General features: G+C 36.5%; 2 protein-coding genes across 5 annotated transcripts in view; both read right to left on the minus strand.

Moving 5' to 3' along the window:
- Positions 1-1,886: 1,886 nt before the first annotated feature.
- Positions 1,887-12,481, minus strand: LOC107684754 (SWI/SNF-related matrix-associated actin-dependent regulator of chromatin subfamily D member 2-like). Of its 3 annotated transcripts, none has more exons than XM_016481109.1 (13): positions 12,049-12,481; positions 10,570-10,757; positions 8,933-8,975; positions 8,730-8,852; positions 8,273-8,392; positions 7,520-7,615; positions 7,205-7,306; positions 6,447-6,608; positions 4,088-4,185; positions 3,486-3,621; positions 3,253-3,375; positions 3,065-3,166; positions 1,887-2,831 (listed from the first exon to the last, which is right to left on the minus strand). In XM_016481109.1, exons 1-13 carry the CDS (start codon positions 12,214-12,216, stop codon positions 2,778-2,780), a joined length of 1,515 nt encoding a protein of 504 aa, XP_016336595.1. In that variant the 5' UTR covers positions 12,217-12,481; the 3' UTR covers positions 1,887-2,777. The 3 variants fall into 3 exon arrangements, with proteins under 3 accessions (XP_016336595.1, XP_016336594.1, XP_016336593.1); XM_016481108.1 differs by having other exon boundaries at positions 10,570-10,769; XM_016481107.1 differs by having other exon boundaries at positions 10,570-10,799.
- Positions 12,482-13,844: 1,363 nt separating this feature from the next.
- LOC107684755 (ataxin-7-like protein 3) overlaps positions 13,845-18,057 on the minus strand; it is an 8,760-nt gene continuing 4,547 nt past the window's right edge. The window contains exons 4-8 of one of the 2 annotated variants that reach the window (XM_016481110.1): positions 16,965-17,136; positions 16,683-16,780; positions 16,524-16,546; positions 16,142-16,187; positions 13,845-14,635 (exon numbers count right to left, since the gene is read on the minus strand). In XM_016481110.1, the coding sequence (XP_016336596.1) occupies positions 14,556-14,635; positions 16,142-16,187; positions 16,524-16,546; positions 16,683-16,780; positions 16,965-17,136 (419 nt within the window). In that variant the 3' untranslated portion in view covers positions 13,845-14,555. Of the gene's footprint in view, positions 15,192-16,141; positions 16,188-16,523; positions 16,547-16,682; positions 16,781-16,964; positions 17,137-18,057 lie in introns of both variants that reach the window. The other variant, XM_016481111.1, reaches the window with a different exon arrangement.

Consider the following 18,057-nt stretch of genomic DNA (forward strand, 5'->3'; position numbering starts at 1 on the left):
CACACACACACACACACACACACACACACACACATATATAACTAGTAGAACATAATCAATGTAATGAGCGTTGTTTACTTTCAGCATGCGAGTGCTGTCTACTGAACGTAATCAGCATTGATCAGCGCTGAGGCAGCAAGTGCATCGCATTATGCTTCCATCAAATTACAGGTTATAACTTTTACTGTAGCTATATGGGCACTTAGCCTTTCTTGTTTAATATACTTGGCCCAAATCTCATGATATTAAATGATGAAGCACTATATGCACAGGATATTTAAAATGTACAAAAGTATATTGGCTACAACTAGACAGCAAATGCAATTCTCTGCTCTTCAAACACACAAAAAAACATAGCCTTTAAAGGAACATGTTGTACTTCGTGAAATCACCTTCACTGTCTCCAGTCTGTGCGCGACATATCAATCTGAATGGAGGTGGGGCAAAGTTACATGGTTTCGCCAACAGTTTGAGGATCCAGTGGCGATAAATACCAGTCAGAACTGAATAGTTGATACCTGAATGACAGATCCCCATAGAAATCAATGGTAAAAATTTGAAATGTGTTGCCAGTAACAATAGAAGTCACTATTGAAATAAGTACTAGTATCTAATGAAGTACTAGTACCTTTTTAAAAAGGTACTAGTACCTAAAGGATAAGTACCAGTAGCACCAGTATTTAATGGAAAATATATTATTAGCTAAAAAATAAGTACCAGTAGCATGAAAATAGATACTAGTAAGTTTTAAGGATTAAATGTTAAAACAGCTTGCCATAGTATGAGGCAAGACTTGAACCCCCATTACAGTTTACATTGTAATAGCTTTAACAAACAGACCAACAATGACTCTTCAAACTTATTGTTTTTTTAATGCAACCTGTCTGCAGAAGTCCAGCCATCTCAAGTCTCCCACATTCGTTTTGTGTTACAAGATGTAACTATGAGAGTCCCCAACCAAACAGTTCTAAAATGCACCACTCCAAATCTGTAGAACAGGTGAGGTATTAATGGAGACAGGTATTACCAGATTAACCAGACACTACATGCATCAACATGATCAGTGTTTGCCTTTAGCAAATGGTCTACCTTCTAGTAGACAGAAATACACCTGGTTTTCTTACTTTTGAATTAAATATTTTATCTGATGATAACATTTAAAATTCCTCTAAGTTAACAGTCTTTCAAAACATTAGATATAATAAAAATGTTATGTTATATCAAAAAATACATTCACATGTGAATTGCCCTTTATGGAAACTTTATTGTTTTAAATACTTTGATTTCCCAGTAAAAAAAAAAGGTAAGCACTTGATTGATACAAAAATATAAAACAGAACTGAAGTTGTAAGAACTTAAATGCATTTACACAAAAAAGCTCAATCAAAAATCAAAGGAACAAGAGCTTGTTGCATTTCAGATCAGCATTAATACTGTCTGAGTAATTCAGCTATAAACAAAATGAGGAACATTCAGAGTTAAGCTCTATGGACAACATCTGTGACATGCTGTCGATTAACACGAAATCGTTTCAACCCGTTCCTTAAAATGAAATTCCAACTTTTAAATGCATTTCTAAGCACATAAATATCAACACATTTTGTTTTTGACCACTTTATGAACTGAAAGTTGAAAGTATTTTCTGTGGTAATCAGCAGCATGTCACAAATTATAGGGCTTAACTTGAACCTGCTATATTCCTTAATGGAAAATTTAACTTGCTGTCATTGATACTTAAAAACACAAATGACTCCACCAATATGAATGACCACATATTAAATCCAACTTAAACAGAAACTTTCCATTAGCTGTTTGGAATGTAGAAGTATATACTGAACTGAACTACTTGTTAGAAAGTTAAAAATATGGCTTGAATACTTGAAAAAATAAGAATATGCTGATGGTTCGCACACCTGAAGCACTACCTTTCACAAATTCGGTCACTGCTGTATGGTCTCTGCCACTGCAGCGGACTTTCAATGCTAAAAAAAAAAAAAATCTGTAAACACACCAACAAGATGAAGACAGAAAGTCTGGTACACTGAACTAAAACAGCTGGACAACCAAATGTGCTGGATTTCCCGCTGGGGTGGAAATACAAAAACATGGCTCTTGAATGCAGTGCAGCACATATTTTCCTGAGAGACCAAATGGAAAACTCCACAATATTGAAAATTGAAGAAAAAATTGCATTTTCATTACTAGTCTACTTAATTATAAGTAACTGCATCTTAACTCAAAAACTGTGCAATTCAATTGTAAAAATAGCCTTTGCAGTCAGAATTGGAAACCTTTCAAAAACTAAATGGCAAATGTTGATTGAGTTTGGCAATTCCTACCATAAACACAAAATTGATGAACAAAAAGAAGCTGTGTTGCATCAGTTACCTATAGGGGTTCTAGCCAACAAGCTACAGTACTGTATATCTTACTGTAAAATATACAAAAAGATGTAATAATAGCAAAGATGAGTATGTCAACAAACTGAATCATGAACTGGATGCCTCATTTTCAGATTATATAAGAGAAGATCAGAAAATGAATGCAAAGAGAAAGATACGTACTGAAGTTCCAGTTACTGTAAAACCATTTGAAATTTATATGGCCAGATGTGTGTAATAGTACAAGTGCTAAAACCGACAAGCAATATACTAAACAATCCCAGCACCCAAACTTCTACATGAAGTTCCTCCACTGGTTTTCAAACAGAAAGCTTCATTATCATCTGTATTTGAGCCAATTCCTCGGGTGACTGTGGATTTGAAGTCTGAATCCTCTTAAGTGAGTCGGATTCCCAGTACCTGTTCCAATTCCTGTCTCCTCTGCTGGACCTGAAAATCAAAACATTGCACTATTATAGATGCTATAGCAGTTGCATAAACACAGCAACTATGTTAAGAATGTAACTAGCAGTTAACCAAGGGGTAATCAGTCACATTAGACCAATCTACCTATTTGTAACTGACTTGAAAAAATTATGACCAACTTTTTAAGACTAGTCTAAGCAGGTTATGCAACTGACCACTGATGTGTCTTGTAATGGAAAGAAATACCAAGTGCTCACCTTTGAAAATATATAGCGTCCAACAGCTTCTTTGACCCAGGGTGAGTGGTAAAAATCGGTTCTTCTCTCCTCCTCTGGATTTCCCACAGTGTCTGTCATTAACTGCATAAACCAAGACAAAACATCCATGAATGGCGGATGGCAAATAAAAGAAGCCTTAAGGAAATCCAATGAGGGAAACAAAGTACTTTGAGGTCTCGGCTCTGTGACTTGAGCCAGTCCTGAATGAAATCCTGTGGGTAGTTACTGAAGCTGAGCATGAAGTCTCTCTGGGTTTTCAACTGGTTGATGGATTCAATAGTCTCATGGATCTTATGGAGAATGGAAAAGTTAGGTTAAAAACTATATGTAAGTAACTTCAGAATGGGTGGAAAATAATTGACATGAGGTGTCTTTTATGTCCCTGAGTGCACACACACACCGTCATCTCCAGGGCAGTGATCTCCTGTTGACTGGTTGTGGATGACAGGAAGCTGGTCATCTGAGCCTTCAGAGGGTCGTCCACCTCAACATCGATATCAAAGCATGCAGTCTTCTTCTGATCATTGGGATCCACACTGACAAAATGATACAGCAATAAAGCGGAACAAAAAAAACAACAACATTGAGATCACTCTACAAATCTATACTTTACAATTTTACACATTTTAGATTTTAGAATAGTCATTAAAACTATGAGATGAAGGTATGAGAATTATATGACAGTTGTATACCAAAATTGTTAAACAAATAAAAACTTTTTTCAATAGTATTTCTTACAAAGTTTTCCAACAGGAGTTCATATGTATGCTGGACAAAAGTTGCTTTTCCCTCCCGATTCAGGTAAAGGCACCCATTTAAAATAGATAAAATTTTACTTTTGATAAGAAATTCATATACAGGTGCAAACTATATTCAGAAACATTAGTGTTACTGAACATTGGACTGGTAGGGTAAATATTTAGATATTTTGTATTAAAAAAATCTTTCAAAACAGCATGGAAACAAAAGAGAACATTAAGAACAGGAACCACAAACACGCACCTGATTATATGATTGATGACGATGGGGTCAGGGTGCTGTAGGAGGCTGGCAAGTTTCATGGGGATATCCGAAAATCTCATCCTGGGGCAGCCAAAAATCTGCAGGATTACAGCAGTTCGGTTTTCTCACAGGGTTAAAACCAGCACAATCTAATAAAACATGCTTCAGAGATAAAGGGTTTTGGCAGAGAGAACATGTTGGAGGATCTACTGCTAGTACTGAAAACTTGTGTGTCATCCTGGAATGACCTATTCTACAGTGGGTATAGCCAATCTGGTACGGGATTCTGAAGACATAGGGCCTCATTTATCAATCTAACGTAGAAACGAGCACAGATCCGTGCACACAAATCAACTTACGACAGAGTTCACGTGTGATTCATGAAACATTCGTATGCCGCCAATCTCATCGTACGAATGATTGCACGTTGATAAATGTGGCGGCAGAAAACAATCATCATTTGAAAATCAGCCCCTAAAAACACCCCGGGTTTAGAAGCCTCAAGTGTTTACGACACGGAGAAACGAATCCCGGCCAAAAAGAGGAAGTAATCTCATCAAAGAGAAATTGATCTTACTCCAAAAACACCTGTTAACCTTGTAATTGCAAACAATTAGGCTACATTAATTTATGTAATTTATATGTATATTAAAATACTGGTAAATATAAACATTATAGCCTATCTAGTTCCCCTCAGTCTACAAACAAATATTTTAAATTTAACGGTATTCAGAACAGAACAAGAATGAAAAAATAAGTAGTTATAAAATTATATATTAATCTATAAAATAAAACACAAATTAGGCTATAGTGGCATTCATTATAAACAGCATACAAATGTCAAGCAAAACTGAAACGGCATTGGGCTCATGAGCCTGTCTCATACCACAAGAATCCAAATGTTTCCATTTTTGCCATATTTGTAACATTTGTTTGCATAACTATTATTCATTATGTAGTCTAAACATGAAGTCTTTAAACTTCACTCATATTCTAATATCCATGTAAAATCCTTCACATGAGCAAACATGTTTGTTTGGGCGCTGCACGCTGATTTTACAGCGGACCTTTTAAAATAAACAGTGTAACTTTTATGTTTGGTTGACTGCATTTTAGTTTGACGATGAATGGCTGAAATGTTAGGCAACGCTAGAACTAATGTTGTTTGTGTGTGCGTGAGGCACCTGATGGATTAAATCAAATAAACATATAAAGAAAAGAAATAAAATGCATTAAGAGTGACACAAAAACGAGAGTAGCCTATACTTGTTGCACAATGTTTTTTTTTCCTTTAGTTAATCTGTTAATTATATTATAGCCTATTATATATTTTGTGTGATCCGATTTATTTTATTCTTTTTATAGACTTAATTTCTGTTTTTCTCCTTTCACAGAAGTGCTGCAGGTGCATGATGTGGCGATTGAATCCTCATTGTTTACGCTGCTATTCATTTAAACCTAATAAAAAAAAATAAATAAAAAAAAAAGGCATTCTAATCTTACTGGTTAATGATCGACTAATGAGCTTCGTTTGATGGTCAGGAAAATAAAAATGAACAAAATGCTGTCATTCTACAATTCTCCACCTTATTTACTATGCTGCCCGCAAGTTCAGGTAACTCAAAAACGTACGTACACGAGCTGAGACCAGACGTGAGATTTGATCGTAGCCACCGTTCACGTCCATATTGATAAATTCCAAGTTTTGCGTTGAAACGACCATACGCCCAATTTTCTGTCGTACGTTCGTTTCGTAAATGAGGCCCATTGAGAGTGGTGCAAAACTACTATACAGAAACTTCCTATCATAATTCTTTACATAAGATTTAAAAAAATTCCATTTCCTAAGTGAAATTACCATGGTTTCTAAAAATGGATAGGATTCTGAGTTAGGAGTTGGTACCACAAGAGCTAATGCAGATTTGAGTGTCAGCGTAACGGGAAAGTGAAAACAAGTAATCTGATTCCTTGGTTTCAAGGAATTCTGATTAAGTGGAAGCATATAGACTACAAAGAGAAGTGGGCAAAGAACCGAGCCCTGGGGGACGCCTCTGTTGACAGGTCAGGAGCAGTGGAAAGTTTCTACTTCTGGAAAAAGACAAATTGCTATCTATCACTTAGGTACGATGTGAACCAGTGCACAGCTGTGCCAGTAATACCAACGGCTTAGAGGCAAGTGAAAGCATGTTGTGTCAGACAGTGCCAAATGCAAAGCTTAGATATAGGGTTTCAGCAGAGTTTTTCTTTTCTTATGAGTTTTAAACTGAGCTTTAGTGTTTTGGGTTTTGTGAAGAACTTTTGAATTGTGAGAACAAGCTAAATGTAATTTCTTGCTAAGATGGCTAAACATGTTGGGTACCTGTCTGAAGTATCGGTTGCAGTTAATGTACTCTTTCTCATGGCAGTCTTGCAGCTTGTTGTTTTTGATGTAGAGCCACAAGGCCTGCATGATACTGGCTCTGGTCTGAGTGTGCACGCCCAACAGTCGTGCCAGGCGTGGATCCAGCTTATACTGCGGAGGCTAAGTCAAGTAGAAGGAGAAGTAAGATGATAGCTCATCATGTCATTAAAGAGATGCAACCATACAACAACTGTAACAAACAAACTTAGGAAATGAATCAAACTGAAGTCTGATTTTCTTTTAAAGACCCCATTCATTTTTTGGCTTTTTAGTCCATGTCTGCAAAAGTAACCTTTATAAAGTAACTTTTTTTTTTTTATAAAGTTTGTTGTCTAGCTGTTAAAATTTACATTTATTCAATCCCTTAAATAGAAAATCATCACTGGTGACTAATCTACATAGCTCTGATTTGCCATTGCATTCATATTTTTAACTGTTCTAATGCTCAAAATTATGCTTCAAAAAACAACATGTAAAAAGAAATCTTGGATGCAATCTGAGCAGATCTAAATGTAATACCGTAATCAAAAATGTTCATTAAATTTCACATTTCACTTCAAGTGCGACCGTCACAATAAATGTAATATAACTATGCAGGACCATTTTTTGCCTTTTTGCCATTATCTTGAATTTGGGTTGCATTTGTGTTCATTTTGATGGCATCTTTAGCCCCAAGCCTGATGAATAGCCTTTATATGTGTGTGTGTATGATATACCTGGTGGTCTAGCATGAGAAGGAGAGTACATTTCACATTCACATCCCCTGGTCTCTTCACCTGAAATCCGTCTGTCTCCTGAGTTGTAAGCATTCTGTGCCACTAAGACATACAGAAAAAGATGACTACAGATGTAATGGCTGAATTTACTGTAAGACAGTACATGACGGTGAGTAAATGATGCCAGAATTTTCATGTTGTGTTTGATGAGGTCATCATGATCATGAGGATTTAAGTAGATTTACTCATATTGTGGGACATTAACTCAGACTTGTAATATATAAAATATGAGCATATAACTCTATAATATCATACCTCCACCAAGTGGTTGTCTGGGCCATAAAGTTCTTTGTCCAGTTCAATAACCAGGCTTTTAAAGAAGGATGAAAACTTTCGTTTCTGTTTCCCAGGCTAAGGATAAAGACAAAAATAAAGATAAATAAGTAGGGAAAAGGGGAGAGAGAACATGAGATCTTTTTTCAATGCGTTCATGCCACTGATTGATACTGCAGTGTTAGGAGCTGACCGCACTGGGGGGAGTTATTTTAGAAGCAGCACACACTTAGTCACAAACAGCTATTGCACCAGTATGTGCTTGTGCAATGCCTTGCCTGTCCCTCCCTTTGCAGTACCACTCAACTTATGACCACTGAGGCAGAAGAAAGTAAAGAAAAAGAAAGAATCGTTTCCTCTTTTCATGTGGCAGCAGCACAGCCAGAGGTCTTCAGCTGGCAAATATACGCTTAGACATTTTTTGGACTAATTTCACAAAATGGGCCAAAGTTTCAATTCCTTTTCCTCAGAGTTGGGGAACATGGAATAACTTAGAGCACATCTGGTTTGAAGGAGTGAGCTGAGGACATGAACCAGTGCAGTTAAGCTTGCCAACAGACCAAGAGACTCAAGACTGCCAAATAAAAAGCATTAAGCATAGGGGCGACACAATCAGTTTTATCTAAAGATGTTACTAGCCGTAAAACACCGTAAATGTAGTTCTTTACTGTGTGACCCTCACCTTGTTTCACACGCATGCAAATAAGCAAACACATAATCAAACTCATTACGTACATCCTCCAGGAGTTTGCCTTCCACTCGAAGTTCCCAGGATGCCACTTTTTCAGCCTCCTCCCCTTCTGGCTTGCCAGGCATGTAGGTGTTAGAAATATAGATCCTCAGTTTGCGTTTTTGCTGGAAGAGTAGAACAAAGAGCATTGATGTAATAAATCTATTTATTGAAATAATAAATAGATTTTTACTTTTCCTATAATAATTTAAGTGGTAAAGGACAACATCATTTACTCAACCTATGTCACTTCAAGTAATTGGTCATAAAAACTTGGTTTGGTTACCAACATTCTTTAAAATATATTTTTTTGTGTTCCACGGAAGAATGAAAACCATACAGGTTTGCAATGATATGAGGTTGAGTAAATTATGACAGAATTTTTCTTTGGAAGGGGGAGGGGTGTTAACTATAACGTAGCTGAACTAAGAATTAATTTCTAAATTACTACACTGCATATACCGTGATTGGTTTTTTGATGGCCTCCTGTATCTCCATTCGTTTGCGAGCAATGGTCTGGTCCAGCTTTCTCTCAAAGGCCAGAAGGTCCATATAAGCCTGAGACTCTGGGACCAGATCCCTGATCTGAAAAACACCAAAATCATGAGAAACTATGTACTTAAGCATCACAAAAAACTGATTTATACTATTCTGGTTAAACTCACCCTTTGTGGGAGGACTTTGTCAGCCATCTTACGCCTCTTCACCCTGAAAATGTAGAGCAGATGTCTAAGAAACATGACTCAACACCAACATATGTTAAAACATTATTTCAATTACAGTGTGCACAGTTTAAAGTACTGAAGTGTATGGCACATAAATACTCTTAAACAAATATAACTTTGTCCTCTTAAGTTTTACAATGAAACAATTATTATTTTTAATAAATAATTAACATCTTTCCTTAAGTTCTGATTGAGCTCAAATGCTCAATTATTTGAACTTAGCAGAAATATTTTATTAAAGTAATGTTTTGTAGCTATAAATAAGAGAGTTTTACTGTTAAACCAATTCTGCCTACCAAAAAATAAATAAAGAATTTAACCAATTCCATCCGGGCCTGCTTATAACCCATTAAAGTACGTTAAAAAGGAAAACAATTGATTCTCAGGTCCCCCCATAATTTCAGTCGACAAAAAAGGTCTATTGCCCACTGTCAATAAAGTAGTGATGCATGTCACTTTTCACAAATGTCACTTTCAAAACAAGTATTTTTCTGTTGGTCAATACAGAGGTTTTGCGAGACCAACTTGAACATGAGCAAAATCTGGTGGGGAACTTCTTTGTCCTTGTGCGAAACTCCTGATTGCATGGATTCCTATTAAAGTGACTGGATTTTGTCAGCTAAATTTTTTTCGAGACGCTCCTTATATCTGTGGAATTTTCACTTGTTTTATCATTCGAAACCAAAAATCATCTAATTGCTTGGATCAACAATAGCACATCTCTCCTCAACTAGATACTAATTTGAGGTGTAAATTGTTCATGTGTGTATCACAAGTGCCCAAATTTAATATTTATGGTTAAAGAGATAATTTACCCAGAAATAAATATTCTGTCATCATTTCCTCACCTTCATGTCTTTTCAAACCTTTATGACCATTTCTGCAGAATACAAAAGATGATATTCTGAAGAACATGAGTAACCAAAGAGTATTGGTGACCACATTGGGACATTTCTCAAAACATTTTCTTTTATGTCTGACAGAATAAAGAAAGTCATACAGGTTTGGAACGTCATGAGGGTGTGCAACTAATACATTTCCATTTTGGGGTGTTCAAAATGCCTCAGCAAACATCCATAATATCAAATTAATCTGCCCTGTGGCTTAGTCTTTTTGCTAATATCATGAGACATCTTTAAACCATTTTTTTTAAATTCACAGCTATGCTATGCTTCTTTGGCAAAATGAAACGAACGAGTCTCTCAGTTAGAAGGACAAAGAAGTCTTTGGTCTTCAGAGACAAATGCCTATCCGCTGGCAGATGACACTTTTTGGGTTCAGTATTGGACACTTACTGTCATGTAAGCAGAATCATATGCTTCTTATGCTTTAGAAGCTTTTCTTAGATTTAACATCGTACTTGACATCCTGCTCTATAGTAGAACCAGACCACTTTATGCCACATTTTTAACATCATATAATACAAACTTTACTTAGGGCTCCAAAACCAAAACCTTTCTTTGTTTATAAGGCCTCATAAGCCAGACTTCAATGGGAACTTTGAAGTGATATGAATGCTACTGTAACTTTAAATTTGTGGCCATACACGCACAAATATTGATATTAAATGTACTAACCCCCTTCTTGGACCCATAAGACCCCCGGGCTGCTGCTGAAGGAGTCTCTTCCGGACAGGGTCCATCGCAGCTTGAGGCATCCCGGGTCGCATGGGCATGGCTCCACTATAAGACGGACCGGGCAGAGTGGAAACCATAGACCCCATGCCCCCCATTGGCATTCCTCGGCTGGGTGACATACTCGAGCGCTGTGGGTACGACTGTAGGATTTGAGGATTACTATTGTGACACTAACAAATAGCAGACTGTTATTATAGGTTAAGTATGACAAATACGGTATAATTTTGCAATGTTACATTTTTAACATTTGGAAACAGTAGTTAACAAGAACTAACTCAAAAATACTTCCAAAGCACTTATTAATCTTAGTTAATGTTAATTTCATAATTTACTGAAGGGATAGTTCCCCTAAAAAATGAAAATTCTGTCATCATTTACTCAACCTCAAGTTGTTTCAAACCTGTGTGAACTTCTTTCTTCTGTTTAGCACAAAAGAAGACATTCTGAAGAATGCTGACGGTAGCCACTGACTTAAAAAAAAAATACTATGGAAGTCAGTGGCTACCGTCAGCTGTTTGATTACCAACATTCTTCAAAATATCTTCTTTTGTGTTCAACAGAAAAAGGAAACTCATAAAAAGGAAACTCATAAAGGTTTGGAACAAGTGGAAGGTGAAAAAAATGATGACAACATTTTCATGTATGGGTGAACTAGGCCTCTTATTACAATCAAATGTATCTGTAAAACCTGTGCTAACACGAACTAACAATGAACAGAGTTTTTATAGAATTTACAAATATTAAACAAAGATTAATACTGTAAGATATATATTGCTCTTTTGTTGATTTGTTAGTTGTTACGTAATAGGAACTTATTGTAAAGTGTTACCAAAATACCTTGTTGGTACGTACAGTGATGATACCAGATGGTTTTTAACTTTAGAAGTTAATGGGATAATTAGGTAATGATACTCGTATACAAGACAATTGCGTGGTACTCAACGGCGCAGTAAATATTATTATATGGTTTATGTTCGAACACCTTGGTATTACAATGGTATATATGTCCAGTACAAAGATAATCGTATCACCATTGTATATTACAAAATGGAATAGCATTACCATGGCACTTTTTGTTAGTGGCTGAACCGATTCTTTGCAGGTAACATATTCAAAGTAAAGCACGCGTGTCGTGTTCATGGTGGGACTCAAACGCGGAAGTAAGTTAGATGTTTGTTCTTCGAGGGCCTCACATACAGTGCTTAAAAATAACGAATTCAAAATGTCTGTCTTTTCTCTTTTTATTTCTGTAAAGAAGTATGCTTGTATTTTATGACAACGTTTATTGTCATAAATATGCTATTAAATCGTCATTGTTGCTAATGCACTGACACTTCCTATATTGGGCACAAGTGAAGACTGAAGCTATGGCGTGATGCTAAACGCTTCAAACAAATAAAGAGTGGGTTCGTCACTTACTTGGTGGTACTGGTTCGGGGTACTGCCCATCCCTCTGAAGGGTGAATTCTGCGGCATTGCTGGCATTCTCATGGCGCTGCTGTGACCCGGGTTCATGGGGTTCATGCTGGGGTTTATTGGGGTACTGGGGTTGACGGGGAAACCTGATAAACCCGATCTAGAAGCCATTTTATATTATTTTTTCCCGCTAATAATTAAGAAACAAATCAAAAATCGTTTCTGAGTAACTAAAAAAAATGTTAAAGTTCCGCGTTTCCGCATCGCGTTCAAATATCTAATGTTATATATTCTTCTGTCGCTAAATGTCGATCGATGTCCGTTGAGTGTGTCATCTCTTCCTCTAAAAGCATGTCAAACCCTCGTTTATCATAATGGTTGCCTCTCAACAACATTTTAAGAGCCTGACCAATGTCTACAGTTATCAGTGTGTGTGGCTTCTCAGATCTCCTCCCTCTGGGTTGCCAAATAACTTTCCCTCAAATCCTCGAACTAAGCGACAGCTATGTCTTCTATACTCGAAAACGGTTTAATTTGGTGTACAAAGACCTTTTGTTTTGAATATGGAGATGCAGCTCATAACCTGTAGTTTCCCCCCCTCAATTCTTGATGTTGCTCAATTTGTTGACAAAGTTTTAAAAGATACTATTTTAATCTGGTCTGCCTCAGTGCAGTAATTATATTTAATTTAAGTAGAGAATCGACATTTTAGGGATATGAACAAGTGTAAATGTGAGCTTATTTGAAAATAAAATACTGGCAAACGGTTTCAATTAATTATTTTACAAAACTTTTTTGTTCTTGTGCGTTTACTGTTCTTCTTTCTTTATGGCTTTACTGCAGGCAAAATTATGCAGGAATAAATTACATCAAAAAAATGGCAAAAAGTGGTTAAATAAACATAGGTGTTCTACCATTTATTTCAGTCTGTACTTACTCAAATGTTACTCAAAACATCATCAAACATATTCGCACAAGGATCAAGTAATTAAGTATTAACAAGTATTGTCAAGAAATATCACTTATTCTTTTTTAAGAAATTAAGTTTTCCTCATTTTTACTGGTTATATATTTTGGGACCAGAAAAACAAACAAACACATTTTTCCTAAGAGTATCTGTACTACTCTATTTAGTCAAAAGCGATGTTTTACCAAATACAAGTGTTCTTTTGAACAGTGAAAAGTTTCACACTGCGTTTTGAGGCTAATAAAAAGTAGATTCTAAAACAAATGCATACAAGTAGTAGTAGTAATGAATTACGGATGTTCGACATCTGCAGTGTTGCCATTGTTGGACATATTGCATTTCTCCTACAATTGCCCTACTCTTGTTGTAACAAATATCAGTAGTCTTGGAATGGTAGCTCATACTAACTGACAAAAAGTGTACAGTTAATCATGCATTTCTTATCCGCCAACGAAAATAGTTTCTAAAGAAGCCAAAGCCTCAAGCATAGCATTTTACCAAGAGAAATGACTCGAACTTTTTTTGCCTTCACAACACCCATATTTCTGAAATACATATTTGCAGCACACACATGAAGCATGTTCAGAGTTCTGATCTTTTATTACATTGATGACATGCCCATAAGCATATGGCTCACGGTCAGGATAGCAGCATCTTTCACCTAGTCAAATATATATATATATATACACCACCCCTACCCCTAAAAGTGAGACCGCACAGGACACCTTACACTGTAAACATCTAAAACATAAAAAACGTAGAAAAGAAAAACATTTCAATAACAAAGATATTCTCAAGCCTTAATTCTTTTTGGAGATCTATGCATTACAATGATAAAGATATTCTCAAGCCTTAATTATTTTTGGAGGTCTATGCCAAACTGTCTTTCCTCTCTTTGTAACCAATAACTTACTATTGAAAATAAAAAATGTAGTATGATAATGTGCTACAGAACTAGTGACATAATACAATACAACTGTACCACACTTTGGCTATTGAACTACAGAGAAAAGAAAATACTCTACTGGATCATGATTCTCCAAAACAATGTAATAAGAAACTGTGTAGTAATTACCTGATGGGAAACTGTTCACACTGATTTATGATCTTGATTTTTTGCTATTAAATCTTTAACGATTTAATGATAAACTGCTGTAAAATCCTCCCAGAATGAGAATTTCATTTCAATTTCATTTAGAAAGAATCCTGCACCTTAGTGATGGGAGAGCTCAACTGGCCCAGCGTCTGTCTGCCGATATCATGAGTTCTAACTTCCTCCCTGAGAGAATCGTGCAAGTTCCTCTATTCTAGATGTGTCGATTTTGAGAGACCAGAAATCAAAGCTGCACAAGCAGAGCAAGCAATGAGAGTGTGTGCAAAAAATTCTGAAGATGAAAATGGAAAAAAAAAAAATGTAAACTGAATGACAGAAGAATTAGTCCACATCTCCTCCACTGATCAGCATAATTTAGATCACACAATCCCGTGATAAGGTGAACAGTGTGGCACTGTGGGTAGTGAGTGACTCCTGATACCCACAGGGTTATTGAGAGAATGTCTCCTCTCTTAGCAACACGCACAAACTGTCCTGGTTCTCCACACGTCTCTTAGGACCCAGCAAAGCTTCAAGAAAACCATTCACCAGACAGTTAATTAAAATGTCTTAAATTGTCAACTTTAAAAGTCTCAAAGACGGTTGACTGTTAGCATACATTATTGCTTACGATATTTTTAACTGGCATGTAAAGCATTTAAAATGGACCTCGAACTTGCTGAATGCAACTTCAGGGGTCGTTCACACGGATTGTGTTTTTGCATTCCCATCGTTTTCCTTTGTAAACATGCACTAGATAGATATTCGATAACTGAGCTAAAGAAAAGTGTCTTTGCGTTTCCCCCCCATTCCCCACGTCACGTTTTTCAATGCAAAAACACGCTCTGTGAATGGCCCCTAAAGGCCCCGTATACTTCAAGCGAAATTGAAGAACGCACTGTTGTGATGTCATTTCGAACAAAATCAGTTGACTTGCCAAAGCCAAATTCCTGGAAAAGTTTGCTCAGGCTGGTAAACGCCTTCGAACTACCATTGATCCGTGACGATTACATAATGAGTAGGTGCACTCTGCGGCTCTGCCTTTTTGACGTGGAAATTTTCTCCCGTTCGTTTCTTCTGTTCAGTCTGTCGAGGTTAGAAGTGAGTAAATACATGAACACAGCGGAGAGCTGCTTTATAGCAGAAATTGAAGAAATTGTAAACGACACCGTAAAGCTGCTCGCTTTTTTGGAATAGTTCACCAAAGAAAATTCATAATTCAAAAGTTCATAACTCTGCTTCCAATGAAAAAGTCCATCCCCAGTTGTCCTCTCAAATCAAAACCCACTGATATTTTTGTTTAACTGTTTTCAGTTGCAAATGGTACTTGATCTGTTCATATTTCTCTTTTGATTCACACAAGACAATTTTTTCACTGCAGAAAGCAATATTACAGATAAAGGACTAATATTTTAGCCAGAAGCAAAAGTTTGATGTTAAAAATGTCTTGATGAATTTGTTTCTTACAAACACTCAGCTTTTCGCTTCACTAGATGGACTGGAGTCGTGTGGATTTCTTGTTGAGTGTTGTGATGTTTCTATCAGTTGTTTGGACTCACATTTTGATGGCACCCATTCACTGCAGAGGACACATTGATGTAATGCTAAATTTCTCCAAATGTGTTCCAGACAAACTCATCTATATAATGACCTGAGGGTTGATACAATTCAGCAAATTTTCATTTTTGGGTGAATTATTCCTTCAATCTATTGTATAAAGTGCAAAGACTTTTGACATTCACGTCAATATGATCAGATGCTCATTCACCGCTTTCTTCCCCCCATTGCTGTTATTTTTGTTGTGTTTATTTTTATATTTTGAGAGGAAAGCATGCAGTTCATGTTTACATATTCATCTAAATGCCACTATCAGCAGCGTGAGCAGCATTGGCATGTTTGCTAACAGTATAGTTTTTCAAACTTCTTTTAACCTCTAAGCGAGGAATGAAAAAGAACTTCGCCGTGAGTATATCGGGGCCCTTAAACTTGAATATAATATTACAGATTTCACACAAGAAAGAAAAACACATACCTACCATTTTTATGTTTCATGGATTTGGATCTTCTTGGTGAATTTGGATTCTGCACGGAAAAATAACAATCAAACATTAGCCTGCAGCCAGGATATGAAAATGAAACCAATTAAAAAGACAAAGTAATGGAAAAGGCAGGTAAAATATGCTACAGTCCAGCACCTTTTAGAAAGCTAATTTATGAACAGCTAGTAGCCAAAGCATTCTTGTTGAAAGGAATTGTGGATACGAATTCTACATCCTTTAATAAACTAATTCTACATCTAATTTGCACCAGATCCTGTGGCTACAAATGCTGAGAGGCCATCTAAGAGCAAACAGAACATATGTAACATTAAAACAAACTTACCAAGTGTACAGGTTGTTTCAAAGAATGTAAAAATACCTTATCTGACTTTCTCTTCTTGGCTAGAAAGCAAAATATTAAATGTTAAAATAACACAACATGCATACATTCATAAATAGTTATGCAGTGAAATCCCTTGAGTGGTTTAGTGATTAAATCTAGAATATTGCACAGAAAGGTGATATATAACAGACTCACCTTTCTTTTCTGCCCCATAAGACCAGTCATTGTCATTGACATCATCGTTGTCCTCTTGATCGCTCTCTGATTTGTTTGTGTTGTTGCCGCTCGCAATTCTAAATATACATTTATATACACACACATTACCATCACGTGTTCCAAAATAGCAGTCACATGACCAGCATTATCAAAAAAGGATTCCAGACATTCAGGCAAGCACCAACCCTTCATGAACTTTTGCCTCGAGTTCACGTGACATCTATATTAAATTTTTCTTCTGGGAATGTTCAGTCATAATACCTGCGGTTGGCAATGCGACTGCTGTTGCGGCCCATGCCGAGGCATTTCTCCAGGTGAGGAGCAAACCGGGAAGCAGCGATGCTCCGGCTGCAGTTGGGACACACACACTCTTTGTTTTTCCACTGGTTGTACACTTGCCCAAAAATGTCTACTCCAGGCTGGTCCACGATTTCTACAAATAACAGTGGGAAACAAGAGTTTTGGGTTAAAGGTGGCCTCTTCCAAAAAGCTGCATATACCAAGATGGTTCTCTCATATTCCAATGAACAGGAGAAAGTACTTGCACTTGGTACTGCACATACAATACAAACATACATAGTGTTCCTCTGGCTCAGTGGTAGAGCATTGCGTTAGCAGGGCAAAAGCTCGTGGGTTCCATTCCCAGGGAACACACATACTGGTAAAAAATGTATAGCCTGAATGCACTGTCAGTCGCTTAAGCGTCTGCTAAATGCATAAATTATTATTAAAATCATTAAATTATATACACATTGGCTAAACCAATATCTGAAATATATGCCTTTTAACACAATTTGATGATAATGTTTATGGGGTCGTTAATGTCAATATGCCATTTAAATGTGAGTTTGGCAAGCAGTTTTTGAGTTTCCATTCAAGTAGACAGGAGCTGGTCTTGCACACCCAAAATAGCTGCCTTTACAAATACTAAACTAATTTTCCTTAAAAAGGACTTTGGTTGTATGACTTCAGACATATAATGCAAATGTCATGAAGATTGCTTTTAAGGTTTTTTTTTCATTCTTTTTTAGAGCTTGAGGGTGCTTTTACATTTGATCTGATTTCTTGATGTCTCCCTGACCCTGCTGGATTGTGTTCACATTGTATTTCTGATTCCGAACAACGGTACTTTTGCACCATTAAAGTGGCATTTGTTTACCCGTTACAAGGTAACAACAACACTGGAGAAGGTGGCAAAATTCGTAGAACTGCTTGTCTCAGTTGTATACTGTATTTAAATTTTTTTTTAACCTTTGGTTTTGTTCACAAATACATAAGAGCACTTGCATCTATGTACTATAAATGTTTTAAAGAACACAGGAGTTTTTTTTTTTTTTTTTTTTGCAGTAATGAA

Source organism: Sinocyclocheilus anshuiensis, unplaced genomic scaffold, assembly GCF_001515605.1.
Source record: "Sinocyclocheilus anshuiensis isolate Anshui unplaced genomic scaffold, SAMN03320099.WGS_v1.1 scaffold537, whole genome shotgun sequence".
NCBI lineage: Eukaryota > Metazoa > Chordata > Actinopteri > Cypriniformes > Cyprinidae > Sinocyclocheilus > Sinocyclocheilus anshuiensis.

What these genes read in the sequence shown, in the direction of transcription:
- LOC107684754 (XM_016481107.1), bottom strand. Translation starts at nt 12,216, where the DNA reads ATGGCTTCTAGATCGGGTTTATCAGGTTTCCCCGTCAACCCCAGTACC. An exon ending in ACAAAGTCCTCCCACAAAGG is followed by an intron (nt 8,853 to 8,932) that starts GTGAGTTTAACC and finishes GGTGTTTTTCAG; the next exon opens with ATCAGGGATCTGGTCCCAGA. An exon ending in GCAACCGATACTTCAGACAG is followed by an intron (nt 4,186 to 6,446) that starts GTACCCAACATG and finishes GTAATCCTGCAG; the next exon opens with ATTTTTGGCTGCCCCAGGAT.